The following is a 16,258-nucleotide window of genomic DNA, read 5'->3' as shown; positions in this document are numbered from 1 at the left end:
ATGTGTTGCTTAAACATCGACTACATATTAGCCTGTACTTGGTTAGCGAGTTACAACTTTCCTATTAAACCTAAAAGTGTAAGAATGTCCTAGATTATTAAACACATTATTTTGATGCAACATTTAACAGAATGATAACTAAGTACATGATTTTAAGAAATCTATCTCAGTTGAAATATGTTGCGATTAACGAATTTAGGTCAGAAGATAATCTCATTAAGATGAGGTTAGTTAGATGGAGTCAATTATTCTTGTCATTTTATTATTTTATTCTGATCGAAATACTTTTAGGTAATTGATAGACATCTCAGTCAGTCGGTCAGCTACAGCATAAGACTTGGCACATATATGCATCAGTGCAAGTTGTCATACCTCGTTAGCACAACAAGATGAACAGCGAATTCATAGTAGTTAGTTTAATAGTGATAATATATAAAAGAAAGATTGTATATAAGGATATACTATGGGAACAAAGAAAGATATAAAGCAATTTTAATCACACGGTTTAAGGGAAGACAAAGAGTGTATACACTTACGCCATTGTGATCGATTCTGAGCCATGTCACCTGGAGTCTCCAACTATTGGTTACGATAATCTCGCGGACCCAAACCAAGTAGTGTGAATCTACCAACATGGCTCACACTAGAAGTTAGTGACTTCAAGCATTGATGCCACTTTTTGGTTTGGCCGCTCTTAACTCTCTCCCAACCATCCCCAATACTAGTCAGCATAGCGCGTCGTGGTAATCGGTGTTCAGGCATACGTAACACGTGACTTAACCATCCCAGTCGATGAAGATTTATCACCTCATCAACTGATTTAACATCATTCCCTAATACCCTGTGTCTAACCTCATTATTACATCTATTTAATATCGTATGATGATTAGTTTAAATTGATGTGGATTACATTCACTGATATATATACATAAAAGCACGAATAAAATCACTTACTCTGGTAAATTTAATTGCAAATACACATCGATAAAAGTTATCTTTTAAGAGTACACTCATAATAAGACGTAACATTTCTTGTCGAACAGCTGAATAAGTAAGAAAACATAAGAAAAAATAATATATTAAGGTCAAAATTAACTGGGTTAAACAACAAATAATGTAATATATTTATGTTGAAAGCGTGAGTCCATTGAAGCTAGACCACTAAGGAAAACCTGGAATCTCGCGAGGCGAGGTCGTGGTTGCGCACTGCTGAGGAGTCCCACAATAGAACGAAACGGCCGTCCAGTGCTTCCAGGTTTTCCTTGGTGGTCTAGCTTCAATTGACTAACGCTTCCAACTATGAAAATACTAAATCTCCACAACACCCCTTCTGATATATTTGTGTCTACCAATGAATGTGAAGCAACTGTAAACTGTCAAAATATGAAATATACTATTACCAGGCAAACAAAATAAATTAGGTTGTAAGAATATTTAAACACTAAATATTCAGCCTCGCAATTTCAGTCCTATGATGAGTGGTTAATAAAACAATTATGAGTGAGGAGGTCAATTCATCCCATTAATCTATGAAATTTTTAATTCCTGGACTTAGTCATGTCAGAAGATGAAGATTTCATGATTAAGACGTATGCAGTACTCGTAATTAACAGTTGTAGACTAAGAATGACATGAAGAAAAACTAGTTACAGTGGCATAGTTCCATTAGTTCAATTTATCTAATGGTCATTTTTAACTCTGTGTCATTGAATTCAAATAGTTTCCACTGCTATTGATACTACTTTTACGACTATACTTTTTAGTAGATTAATCGCCATTCTTGCTATGACATATGGCATATCGCACTGATGGACAGTTTTGGCCGAATCCTACATTGTCTTTGGGTGACTGGAAGACCTTTAGAATACAGTACAAGTTATTTAAGCTTTTTAAGTTCCCAAGATGTATGCTTGAATATTAAGGCCCGAACCTTCTGTATAGACAACTGGGTGTTGTCAATAACTGTTACACCATGAGTAATGGCTTGGAATTGAGAGTAAACCTTTTTATGTTTATGTAGTTCTCTAACAATTGAACAATGACAAGACACCATGCACCAAAAACTATTCCATATCCCAACCAAAACAAGTAAATATTACTTACATCTCCATGTTAAACTATGACGTTCCAATATATGATTTAAAAATGAATCTTCTTTAACAGTTTCTCCGGGCAGTAATATTGGCAATATATCATTTGATTGACTGGATTCACTAACATCGATACTATTTTTATCAGCTGGTAGATGACCCAAAATAGCATGACAAATAATCGGTCGTAAACTAGGTACTTGATCACAGAAACGACGTAACCAACGAATAAATAATGTGAAGAAAACTTCCATTGAATAAACATCCGTATGTTGAGCTGCACAATTTATTGGACGTGTAGATAAACTTGTAGATGTACGCTGGAAGACGCAAGTGGAATACAACAGTAAGATCCGTGTTCAAACATATTATGATTCAATAAAATAGATGAAAGTTGATATGAAGTTGTTCTAGGGAATAGTATATGAAATAATTAAAAACTAGAAGTACTAGAAGATGGTTTGGTGGTTAGTGTATTTTAACATTCAGATTGGTAGATTCAAGTCTTACTTGACTTACATCGGTTTAAGTAAACAGATACTATCAATAAATTTCATGTACGAAAAGTCACGAGTGCAAGTTCAATTGTGGACTTGAATATTGTAGTGATACAATTGAGCTATACTGGGTGCAACAATTTTTTTGAGATCTTACCACAGAAGGCGGGTTGTTTAAGAGGTGATAAGATTAAATATAGAAAGCCCAAGGTCCGGGGACGAAGTGGTGTTATCAACTGTGAGTTGGTGTGATGGCAGTAAAACACAGTCTCCAGAAATGATGCCTTACCCAATGAAAGGAGAGTGCTAGTGAGGGTCAGGCCCAAAATTAGCACACCTCATCTTGACATATGGATTGCCATCGCCGGAAGTAAGGTCTGGAAAGTACGAAACTAACGTATGAGAAACTATTCACAAAAATGCTTTGTATGACCGGTCTTATAGAGTTTCCATTGAGCTCAGTGATCATATGGTTGACAACATAAAACTTTTCAATGGTGTACATTTTCGGCAAATGAGATCGAACATTCAAGATCATGTTTTGCAGTGAGCATGATACACGTAAAACAGTTTCGGAGTCCAACAGTCTACACTTCAACTGTAGCCAACCAGTAACTTGAACCTATCATGAGGATTGGAAGTTATTTCGCAGATCGATCAATAATTATAATGATGTGTATTCAAAATAACTGCAACTAAAATCTTTCATTTTAGTAATTTAAACCCTTTTATAATTATAATTTTTAAAGATCACAGGTTGTAAGTAGCTAACGAGAACTAGACGAAATAAAATGAGTTCATGCTATTCTGCCCACAGAGAACTATATGTATGAAGCATCCATCATGTGGAACAAGATATATTGAAGGTGCTTAATATTGAAGAGTAGAACGAACGAATCTAGTAAATCCACACAAAGATTCACAAAGAAAACGACATGAATTAATTCACAAGTAGAAAGAGATACAAACAATCAGTATAAAACACATTATGTATAACATATGTGATGAGCGAATTAATGAAGTTAAAAATAGCTCCATTCCGATTAATTACCATCAAAATTGACGCCAAATTAGATGCTTGTGAAGCGGTGAGGTTTGTTTGAAGAACTGCACGACCATCACAATTAACAAGTACCGCATAATGTGTACCCTGTTGAGTTGTACAATCCAGCACACGTCTTAATGTTTTGATAACCTAAAATTTGTTTGACGCAAAAAACAACGGTAAGTTTTAAGCTGTGTAATAAAAGTTAATATATTAGAAGGGGATTTTGTGAAGATTTTAGTAATTTATATAGTTGAGATCATGAGGCGAGATCGTGGATGCGCACTGCTGAGGAGTCTCACAATAGGACGGAACGGCCGTTCAGTGCTTCCAGGTTTTCCATGGTGGTCTAGCTCCAATTGACTCATGATCTCAACTATATAAAAGTCAATGTAGCTGAATAAAGTTTTTTCGTATAGAAATAAAAAATGCTTCAAAAATTACCTGCTCATAATTGTGATATTCATTGTTGTAAAGCAAAACTAAAAATGATCGAGAAGCTGCGGTTCGCTCAGAAGCTGTACGCATAGGTCGTGGAGGAAATAATCTAGGATGATACTTTCTAGCTCGTTCTAACTGAGCTAAGCATCTGGCCTCTACATCCACTGCAGAACGACGTTTGGGAGCAGTTCTTGGCCAGGCATCTTGTCCTAGCTTTTCAGCATCCTCACTAGGTGAGACAAGTGGGATATGCGATAATGGAGGTGGCCAATCATCCCATGAGTTCTCATTATCCATTTTATAATCAACCACACCGTCATCTGTCGACCATAAATCAACAATTGTCTGTTTTTCAGCACCATTTTCATTCAATGAACATTTTTCCTGATGCAGTCGACTACTCAAGGGTTCTGTTGATAGACGAGGTGTACCCTGAAAAGAGATATTGAAAAATTCACTGAGATATCTATGGTGTGAATTATTGTAAAAACAATATACAACGAACAATTACATAAGTGAATTATAAATAACAAACTTAGAATCATATCAAACCAATTTTATATAGATTGCAGATAAGCGAACAATTAGAACATAATTTACACTACAAGTATTGTGTTCGAAAGACAAATAAGCAACCCTCACCTAAAACCCAAACCAAAGTGGATAGAACGTGGGAACTCGCATCTTACTGATTAAAAGCCGCTTGTTTTAATTAATCTGACTCACTTGATTATTGTATGAAAGATCAAATGGATAGCTTGTCATAATTCTAACATCTTTGATAATTTTGAGTAAATTGATTTATCCTCTGAAGAAGTGGCTTACATTGAGTCACGAAACGTCAGAAAATCCAATTTTTTTCTACTCCTTTGAGATATTACAAATATATTAATTTATTTATCTTTGATAATTGACTTTAAGGTTTCTTTAAACAATCGAAGATTTTGTATGACCACAAACAATCTTGAGTACAGATCTATTGGTTGGATCTAATTCATAGCCAAATTTTACGGTCGAAGAAGCTGGGCAGCATTTCTCAAAAACTGGTTGCAGTAGCGCAATTGTATAAAATTCTTTATTTTCCTCCAGATTTTCCAGTTAGTTCTATTTCAACTGTAATTCTTATATCACGCTTACAGTGGATTTGATATTACTTTCACTGTGATGATATGAGGTATGTTAGAATTCACTGATACCAGACTATATATTAACTATGGCCGACTGATTATCTGTGAATGATGTCACCATAAGACAGGTTAAATCATAAGTGTCATTTATATATTGTAAACTGACACCAGAATGGCAAAAACTGTAAGCCAGAACAAAGATGTAGGTTTTTTTCCTTTGGGATAAGAAATAAAAGTTTTAGAAAATGTGTCACTTGAAAATGACGTCATAAAAAGTAACTATGTATCTGGTAATTATTAAATATTAGGTAATCTTACTTGGATTAAATCAGTAAGACAAAGAATTGCACTCTTTATTAAAGGTTTCAATAATTTCCCCGTACGCATAACAATATCACTTGGAAGACCATTAATTCGTCGACGGAGATTTTCAAGTTCAGCTCTTAACTTTACATCTGTATTTTCAGTATCAGTAAGTTTGGATACGTTGTTCTCTTCACCTCCTTCGTCTTTTGATGTGTTTTTGTGAAGTTTACACCAAGCATCTGAACGCCAAGCTTCAGGATCTCCGCAATCACAATAGCCGACACCAATGGATGTGCTTATCTAAAAAATGTAATATAAAAAGTAGTTAAGAAAATGAAAATTGCTATACATTCGGTTTAGTAGTTTAACTTGATTACGCTATCAGTCAAGATAAACCAACGGTTTTTACTTGGAATTATAACATATTAGCAGTAGATAACAAGGAAAAAACATCACTAACATCGTGATCATAATATTAGATTTTTAAACAAGGATAAGCATTGATTATGATCCTATACTTGACCCGAGGATGCGTAAATGAACATTGAGTGCATTCACTTGATGTCTTTTGTGACTTTGTCAAACCTCCTGCCTTAGAGGAATGGGTTTTTACAGGCTTCTTACAACCTCTCGAGGCACCACAGTCTACTCCGGTGAATCGAAAGTCTGATTGAAATGTCAGAAAGTTTAAGTAAAAGAAGAGAAACCTAGTGATCAGAGCGTGTCTTCGAGTTAGAAGCTGCTGCTTTTACTAACTGGCAGAAGCTATTTTAACTCATCCGACCCACTGGCAGCAAGAAGCCTAGTGTAAGTGAAACAATCTGCGAAGTTGGTGGAGTGCCAATAAGCGATATTCAAAGACATCTTGGATGATAAGCAGTTCTCTGAGTAGCATTTCAGCTGACCTGTTTTTCCACCAATATTGAATACTCTGTCCTGCAGTTCATGGATGGTGACGACCGATCCCACAAATGAGGCGGAGGTCCACAAGGAAATCCAACTCTTGAAATAGTACAAGTTACCAAGACTAGATGCCTTACTCCTGGTTCTTTCTAAGCATGATGGCAAACTTCTGGTTAGGCAACTGACTGGCTTGTTTGAAAAGACTCGAAAAACTTGTATCACCCTGTATCACCTATATGACAACTATCACGTGATTAGTCTACTTCTGATTGCGTCCAAATTATTGGCTTGTCATACTTCGTAGATTGTTCGAAACCCGGGAAAGGTTGACACTTAAGGAATAGACTGGTTTTCATTCTGATAGAGAATGTATTGATCATATCTTCACCCTCCGCCAAATATTAGAACACCTCCATGTTCAAGGTAAGCCAACAATCGTTGTGTTTCTTGATAATAGGGTCGTCTTCAATTTGTTAGACAGGACTGTTTTCTGGGATTCTGTTGAAGAAGGGTGTGCCTTGGAAGTTCATTAACATCTTGAAGGCCCTATATACGAACAACCCAAGTAGAGTGAGGGTACACTGGCACCCCCACTCATTGTTCCATCCAAGTAGTGGGATTAGGCACGAATGCAAATTCTGATCATTCCTCATCAACTTTGCCATCGATAACATTCTAGAAACTTATTTATTTAAACACACACATATTGGTACGAAAGGGCACCAGATACATATGCGCGGTGGTGTGGATGTTACTCGGAAAAAAACTTTCTGACCTTCAGTAAGTGGACAAAATTGTCTTACTGTGCAAGAATACTCAAACCATGCAATCCGCATATAGTCAGTTGGCAATCAGTGTCCGTAGGTATGACTGTGTCTGAACCTTCTAAGTCTAAAGTACTTTTACAAGACTGGTGCGAGTCTATACCTTTACTCACTCCTAGAAGTGAAACGTTAGAGTAATCGCGAAATTCATATATATGGGTAGTCTGAGTGCTGGTAGTCACGTGACAGATGAAATCAACCTACGCATAGTGAAAGTCAGAGGTCAATCTGGGACATCTTTGGCGTTGTTGTGATTTCAGTTTGGATATAACGGTTTAGGTGTACGATGCGAAGGTGGGAGAGGTTTCACTCTATGTGTGTGAAACCTGGCCCCTCCTAGTTGTAGAAATGCTGGACCATTCTCTGTGTTCGATCATTGTTGACTCTGAACGATCGCTGACATTCAGTGGCAAGACCATGCCAGCAATGCAGAAGTTCGTCAAAATTTTTAGGTACAGTGACGATAATTCAACTACTATTACTATCTTGAAACACCAGATTCGTGGGCTTGGGCATGTCTTGCAAATGTTATTCCAGTGGCTTTCACATCGCGTATTATTACCAACATAGGGACTGGCTGGAAAAAATAGAGATGGTCAGTTTAAAACATCTTGCCATGGTATGAAATAAGGCTGAAAAAGACTGGCATTTGCCTGTTCATCACAACTCTCTGGTTGGGGGAAGGTCTCAGAACAAAAACCGATACTTTGTATGGCACACTTCATTTTCGGGTACCATGTTTTGCCAGATGACGTGAACCAGAATACTTCACAACGGTGCAGATCCACTAACTTTTCATATCTCTCCATATCTTGAATTCCACTATCCCTTGATAAATACATTCCTATGTTATAGTCCTTCTTTTTATCACTGCCACCATATCATTTCGACCTTTGTTGCTATTTCATCTCGTTGTGCCAATCTAATATGACAAACTGGAAAGACTCACATGCGTCATAACATAAACAGGGTGGAAAAAAATTTGATAGCCTGTTCAAGTGTTTAAGAACCTATTTTCTAACTGTCCAAATACTGAGATTAAACTACCTGTATTATATATGTTTAAATTAAATGATCACGAATGGTAGTTATCCGTACTCACGAGCTTGGGACTGCAACTAATCAGTCTCTAATTGGCATACGTGCATACTGTGCGTATTGCCTCGATATTGCCTTAATTCACAAGCATTATAAGCAAAGATGGGTAGTGAACATCAACTATAAGATGCAGGTACATCCAGCTGACGAGTCCCAAATAGGACGAAACGCGCGTCCTGGATTCCACTGCTAGCCACTATCCATCTTTCCTTATAAGCCGTACAATTGTTTGAAAGATCAACATTTAACCAGTAAATTTTTGGCTTCATACGCATAACAAGAAACGATTAAGAAGATTAAATGGAATTGATGAGCTTAAATTTTAAAAGGACATTAGTGCATACTGTCAGTTAAAATATCAAATATCAGAGACTTTTGGACACAAGTTTGTAATCAACGAACTGTGCATTTTGTTCAATGTCCAAGAACTTAAGACTTCTATGATTGATGAGACCCATGAGCAAAAATGTGTCTAAGACATTGAGGACATTTATGTTTGTCCAAAATTTGTACATTGCATTACCCAGAGCCGCAGTTCGAGCTCCAGTATGGTCTCAAATGTGCGTAACAGGACGACGGCTTTTACACTGTAACATTAGAACCAACCAATAAGAGGAACCTCATTAAAACGTAATCTCACCCCAACTAAAAATTTACTTCCAAATGTCTAAATGAGAATTTTTGCTATACTGTAAAAATGTCTTGCCATAATGATTTGTGACATATTTGATATTTTTGTTGCGTTCTTTTTAAACCAATGCCTCAAATATAAAACGTAATTACAGATCAAAGGTCAAAATGTATCGTTATTATTCGTAAATGTAACTGGCGACGATATTGTTGATCTAACGACTTTATGATGGTAACAATGAACAATACTTTTAAACCCTCTTGTTGTCAAATGGACTAACAAAACCAATACATAAGGTTACTTTAACAATCGTATAAATTAAGTCATTTAAAGTATTGAATATCTTACGCCATAATGTATCCTACAAGTTATAAAAAATTAAAATTTTTAGCTTATTGGATTAAACTTTAATTGCAGCTAACTACTGTTGTCATGGTTTTCAACCAGAATAATTTATACGTCCACATTGTTGTCCTCTCCTGTCCTTTAATTCACTGTTCTCAGATTTTTTGGGAACACACTCACTTATATTCCTTTTAAGCGTGCAAAGACCACTGGATAAAGTATGTCTTATAAAAAAACACCAATAAGTCGAACAAGTAGAGAGTTCAAATATCACGAGCCAGCTACTTCACTTTGAGCACTCGAATGATATCGTTATTCCTTATACAAAGAGTAGTTCAGAGTTCAATATATAGATCATTTATATTCACCCCTCTTATGTAAATATCATAATAATGAAAAGCTTGAAATAATAAAAAATACCCAAAAGAGATACTGCCAATAACCTACTTTATAATTGTGTTTAATGTGAGCACTGTTGAAGAAACACGCCCTGCATAATACACACGTTGAGTCAATTGCGCAATCCCTAGAATTTGAACAAAAATGAACAAACAGTTCCTAGAAAAAGTTAATGTTACCTAAATGTGAGTGTCGTAACACACAAAAATACGATGGGTAATAAAAATGTCATGTGAACGGAACAATGCTCAAACCTTGAAATTATCATGAAGCATAAAACTCTGAGTCAGAGTTCATCTTGTTGTACTGATGAAGTATAGTGACTTGGACAGATGCATATATGTGCCTGGTCCTACGTTGTAGCTGACTGACTTAAACATTGCTTGATATTCTACCATAAGATTGATATTCCAAGCACACAAATTACACAAAATTCACTAAGAAACAGTAACTACCCAAAATGACGTTACTAATAGTTCGAATAGTTGTGAACTTCATCCAACTTTGGACGAACGATCAACAGGTAGTGAACTGCTAGGGGCCTTTACTGGCGGAGATCAAGTTAAGGTATGAGAACTAAACCACGGGTTGGAGTGAAGTAGTTCCACAAATTCTATAGAAATTCATTATCGCCAGGCAGTACTGTTTAATTATTTGACAGCATTTAATGACACATAATCAAACAAAAACACAAACGTTTTGATCTGATGAGAAGATTTGGTTAAACCACTTACGTAACAACACGAGTAAATGAACCAATCACCAGATCCCAGCATAGTGTAAAGAAAAAAAACTTACTTCGACTAGTACCAGTTAACATGTCAGCACAACTCATAAAAATACAAATCACATAAAAAGAAATTGGAACAGTGGTGACTAGGAATCAAAACAACAGGTCTCTAAGGCGTATGTTACCAAGCACACTTTCTAAAGATATATATCCATGACTAACACGTCTAACTGTCCAAAAAACCTTGAAATTGAAGTCTAGCAACCCCATATAGCTTAGTCAAAAAATTGATTTATAAATTACTAGATAATTTCTACATCCTTGATACAACATGTATGTGTATATGTATATTAAGCTATTCCTTATCAACTTTCGATTCGAAATTTTCAATATTTCCTCCCAAAACTTTCTTAACTAAATCCCCAATCCTGATCAATTCAAGTAAGTTGAGGGATATGAAAAAACCCCTCCACTGACTTTAAGCTGGTAAAGGAAAATAAATATACATTACTGTATGTTTTAGAGCAAGGTCAGAATTACCGATTGAATGCCATAGTTGCACCTGGAAGGTGATGAAAAACAGATTAAACTCTGAAAACCTAAGATTAGCAAAGCAACTAGCCACACTGGATCGGATACTTGGGAAAAACAAAGATGTTTCCATATTTTTGTATCCGGAACCACGAAACTTAATTCGGGATACGAATATATGAGTTAAATACTACTTCAAGGTTGTTGGGCTATAACAAACTAAGCAACTAATAAATATAGCAATGACGGATTGTCACTTTGCATATAGACCTATCTTCAGATATTATTGCTTGTGATTTCCATAGGAGGGGGATTCGTGAGATGTTCACTTGTAAATTCAATCTTAACAATTGCATATTAGCATTTGCTTTTATTTTTGTACTCTGAATTGTCCGATCGACGATTTTGTACGAGGAGCATTAGGCTGTGAAATAAGTAATACACTTACCAGATTATGATGAAGGTTGTTTCAGTACCTCAATTGTCGAAAGCCATATGTCTTGATGACCTATGAGTTTATTGACATACTGTGCATTCTACCTGTTAAAGCTCTCGATGCTCAACGAGTAGGTGACAGGCTGGAGCCACCAACTATGATCAAGGACAATAAACGATATTAATAACTATAGTACAACATTCTTCAAAATCAAGTACATAAACTTCGTTGAAGCATGAAAATTCTTTGGGATTTGTTAATATTTACTAGTTAAGTTCATTATTAGATTTCGAGGCTATAAATTCGCGTAAAACGTTAATATTACACTATATTAAGTAGTAAGATGGTCATAGACCAGAAAAATCGCCCTGAAAGGTTTTCTTACAACAACCCCAGAATCAAATAATTGCGTGAACCGCTCCCAAACTCTTTTTGCAATGCTGTCTGGAGTAGGAATAGCTTAGAAGCAAACCAGGACCTCTCAAACCAACACAGGGTACTAGTACAAGAAGCAACTGCTTATTTATCTGGGCCACATCAGTGGGTCTAAACTATATGGTTGGAATCAGTGTGATAACTACGGTCAGTGGTTGCAGAAGTTAGGTTATATACGTTAGAAATGGTCACAGTGATACAGATTTATTCACTTTATATTTTGAATTCCGGTATTCCCTCATCCAAAACCGTGTTCGAAATGTTCGGTTAATCATACTATCATTGGTAATACGATTATTTATTTTGTAGCGCTGGTGACGTAGGGCAAATTGGGCTCCTCCATATCCCTGTCAGGATATATATTGATCATACCCCAGATCGAGACTTAGGGCCACTTCCCGAGTCACTGACCCAGAGGTTTAATCCACAGGGCAATGGAGTTAGAAGATGAGGCATCATGGTAACCTGTGACCAAGAACAGGTCTTTACATCATTTATTCTCTTAGGATTTTGGAGCCCATGTGCACAAGTGTTTTGGGATTAGGGTTTTCCAACCCCTCTACGTGGATCCTCCTTTTGACTTCCTAATCAACACCACCGCCGGGAAAATGCAGTAGGTAGAATTACCGTGGCAGTGGCTATATACAAGTGGCCATATGGGAGTATTTCGAGAGGGAGAGCGAACTCTCCTCACCCTTGTCTGTACCAGAACATTTAGGGGCTATCTTGTTATTGCCTTAGTTTTCTGTTTTTCATATAAGATGGGATTTTACACCAATGCAAGTTGTAAGACATTATGTACTCAATCTACATTTTTATTCTTAATACTGGACTAAACGACAAGAGAACAATGATTTTAGCCATAATAAACAGAATAGTATCAAGACATCTTTACGCAGAAACAATCCAAAATTTCAGCCACGATTTCTACGATGGACCATCAATGTTAACCCCTGACTAGTATACTAAATATAATATATATGCCAGTAATAGCTTATTACGATCGACATGGACCTCAGAGTCACCTTACACACCCAACCAGTTCTAACAGACAAGTTTGTAAAAAACTTTGCTTTACTACCTGCAACAATATGTTGGTTCATTGGCTTGAAATATTCGACCACATATACCCTGTTCACTCGGAGCAACGGATTGCAGGTAAGCTTCAAGTTGATTAGCACATTCACTTGAATCCTGATTTTTGATGAATTCCCTCCCAGCAATAAATAATTCAAAACTACGAAACAGTGTTCGTTCTAAGGCAGTGTATTCTGATTTGCTTGACTCGAAGTCACTCTCGCCAAATGGTTCGGTTGATATATTCTCCGAAGGTTTGAAAACCTGAGGAGTACATACTTCAAGAGCCTGAGTTCTAACTTCATCGAACAACAGACGCTCAAAACTTGCATCGTCTGAAGACAGCAAGGCCTCTGTAAATTGCTGAAAATATTATGATTTAGAAACAACTATTTGGAATTCCGCTAACCATTTAGAATCCGCCGTAACCACTATCTTTATAAGTTGCGCTACTTAAGGAAACAATTCCAAGCCCTGGACAGTGGCCATGTGGTCTGATGGAGCTTTTTAATTCCAGTTTTGGATGGACAGGATGCTGTATGTTTATTTAGCCCCCAAAAGATCTAATTTTCGTACATGTCGACAGATGGAATTCCAACTATGTGCTAAGTAATGGAGTTTCGCGTGCCCAACTTCATCTTTAGTTGTCAGAACTAGCAAACGGTTTGCACCTTTTGATCTGTAACTGAGTAGTAAGAGAGCTTCCCTAGTTGTGGGGAGGTACGATTCTAATTATAATCCTCTTAGAAACTATAGTGCAAAGCAATTTATTTAAATAAAAGGGCATTAACACACAGTAATCTCCGTTATAGGGCCAGTGAAATGTTGGTCTACACCGTTACTACTTCTTAGTACTCCGTTAGTGGCCAAATCAACCCGTTCTTGCCTAGGGATACAAAACGGGTGAATAAAGGAGAATAAGCTGATATGCGTACGTTAACATGCAGTTTTCACACAATGAATTTTTTGGATCTCTTCTTGGAAAACACTGTAGCGGTAAATAATTCCCCAAAATCAATAGCTAATTAAGTGTTCAACATTGGATGCTGACCACGTTGTTTAAGTGGACTTGTTTAACTGAAGGCTTTCGGTCATGCATCCGTACCAGATCACGTTGCAACACGGCGTGGGACACAGCTCCTACGTTACAATAGCCAGTTAAGAACGAAGTCTCTCGATATATTGGTAACGAATCAAATATATCTTTCCTGTCTCTCCTCGTCTGACTTCTGGTTTCTATTCGACTGGGAACGATCGATTATGGAAGATACTACTGGTTGCTAGTTGTAAAATTAGAATATCCGTTGTATCCTCATTGGTGAGCCCGACGCGATCTGGTACACCAAGCCAATATACTGTGAGTCTGTTCCATTTTTGAATATTATTATTCATTGTTATTCTTTATTTGAATTTTATATATTGTGATATACTGTTTTTTTCGCGAATTTTTTTCCCGCATATATTTTAATTAGACATTCTTCGTTCTCTATATTATTATGACGGAACACCCACCTAAGGTTCTTAAGTTTAAGTCTATTCCCCCTATTTCGATTCAGTTAACGCCATTTTGGCCCGACAATATCGAGTCCTGGTTCTGCTACGCAGAAGCTGATTTTTGCATGCACGGAATCACGGACTCGCGCACACGTTTCCTCGCGGTAGTTAAGGCGTTACCGCGCGAGTTTAACAGGTACGTAACACCTAGTATATTTACTAGTGATGTTCCCGAACCTTACGAAACTCTCAAATGTTCGATTCTAAAACGTGGAGACCTAACCGACCGACGACGGTTAGACCAACTCTTCCATAACATCGACTCGCAACAAGGTTCTATGACAGACATGTTGCTAAGAATGAGAGAGGTTATCGGCCAACGAACTTTCGATGATGGCCTATTCAGACAACTTTTCTTGTTTAAACTTCCTCATCAGGTGCAGGCAGTGCTTGTTTCATTTCGAAACAACGCCATAGATGAGCTGGCTGCATCTGCCGACCGAATCTTAGAAATCACTAAATCTTCTAAGGCCGAGGTTTTTTCCGTCAAGGAAAAACCCCAATCGACCCCGACTGACATAGCCGAACTTTGTCACACGCTTACACGAAATCTTAAAGTTCGTAATGACCGTAGTCGGTCAAAAACCCCGCGTAGAAGTGTCTCACGTAGGCGATCTGGCTCTCGACCACGAGAGACAGACAATCCCGACTGGTGCTGGTATCACAACCAGTACGGTAAGTCTTCCAGAAATTGCAGGAAACCCTGCAATTATCCTACCTCAAAATCGAGTGACACGAAAAACAGTTCGGGAAACTTCCCAGCCGGCACGCGTTAACAGCAACCGTAGCCGGCGAACACAGCCGCCTCTTATATGTCACGGATGTGACTACGAAAGTTCGCTACCTCGTCGACACTGGCGCAGAAGTTAGCGTTCTTCCAGCAAATCCCAACGACAGACTTAACGAGTCTGTTTTAAGTTTACAGGCGGCAAACGGAAAGCCGATCGCTACATACGGTAAAAGGTACGTCTACCTTAACGTGGGTTTACGCAAACCCATACACTGGATTTTCGTGGTTGCAGATGTTTCTACGCCAATCATTGTTATAGACCTGCTACAATACCACAATCTACTCATCAACACACGCTCACGAAGGTTAATAGACGGAAACACTAAGTTATCTGTTTGCGTAACTCCTTGTTCTGGTTGCAGGTTATCCCCAGTCACAATCAAGCACACCATAGACCCCTTGTACTAATCAGTACTCGACAAATACCCCGGGATATACCAATCGCAATCGAAATTGCCTTGTGTAACCAGCAATGTTACACATCACATCTCGACTACAGGACCACCTGTATTCTCGAAAGCCCGTCGACTCGCTCCCGAAAAACTTAGGTTAGCCAAAAACGAATTCGACCATATGATAGACTTAGGTATAATTCGACCATCGAATAGTCCATGGTCATCCCCATTGCACATGGTCCCTAAAAAGGACAGCAATGATTGGCGGCCAACTGGTGATTATCGGCGTCTGAATGCTAAAACCATTCCCGATCGTTACCCATTGCCTTGTATTCATGATTTGACAGCTACCTTGAAAGGTACAACTGTCTTTTCAAAAATCGACTTAGTTAAGGCCTATAACCAAATACCGATGGCACCTGACGACGTTCCTAAAACCGCCATCATCACTCCCTTCGGTCTTTACGAATTTCTACGAATGCCTTTTGGTTTAAGAAATGCGGCTCAAACCTTCCAAAGGTTTATAGATGACGTCTTCCGAGGTCTCAACTTCGTACATGCGTATGTTGATGACTGTCTAATAGCAAGTCCGGACAGAGAATCG

At 37.6% G+C, this 16,258-nt stretch overlaps 1 protein-coding gene across 1 annotated transcript in view; it reads right to left on the bottom strand.

The window, feature by feature from the left end:
* The window catches only part of Smp_176060 (ubiquitin ligase E3 alpha-related), a gene marked incomplete at both ends in the record, with an annotated part of 75,075 nt that overhangs the window by 54,829 nt on the left and 3,988 nt on the right, over positions 1-16,258 (bottom strand). The window contains 7 exons of the mRNA XM_018791679.1: positions 955-1,043; positions 2,104-2,410; positions 3,639-3,782; positions 4,077-4,505; positions 5,519-5,806; positions 9,755-9,833; positions 12,920-13,278. Of these exons, the coding sequence (XP_018645194.1) occupies positions 955-1,043; positions 2,104-2,410; positions 3,639-3,782; positions 4,077-4,505; positions 5,519-5,806; positions 9,755-9,833; positions 12,920-13,278 (1,695 nt within the window). The remainder of the gene's footprint in view (positions 1-954; positions 1,044-2,103; positions 2,411-3,638; positions 3,783-4,076; positions 4,506-5,518; positions 5,807-9,754; positions 9,834-12,919; positions 13,279-16,258) is intronic.

Source organism: Schistosoma mansoni (genome assembly GCF_000237925.1).
Source record: "Schistosoma mansoni, WGS project CABG00000000 data, chromosome 1 unplaced supercontig 0135, strain Puerto Rico, whole genome shotgun sequence".
Taxonomy (NCBI): Eukaryota; Metazoa; Platyhelminthes; class Trematoda; order Strigeidida; family Schistosomatidae; genus Schistosoma; species Schistosoma mansoni.
Note: the sequence above shows the minus strand (reverse complement) of the source record. Positions and strands in the feature narration are given on the sequence as shown.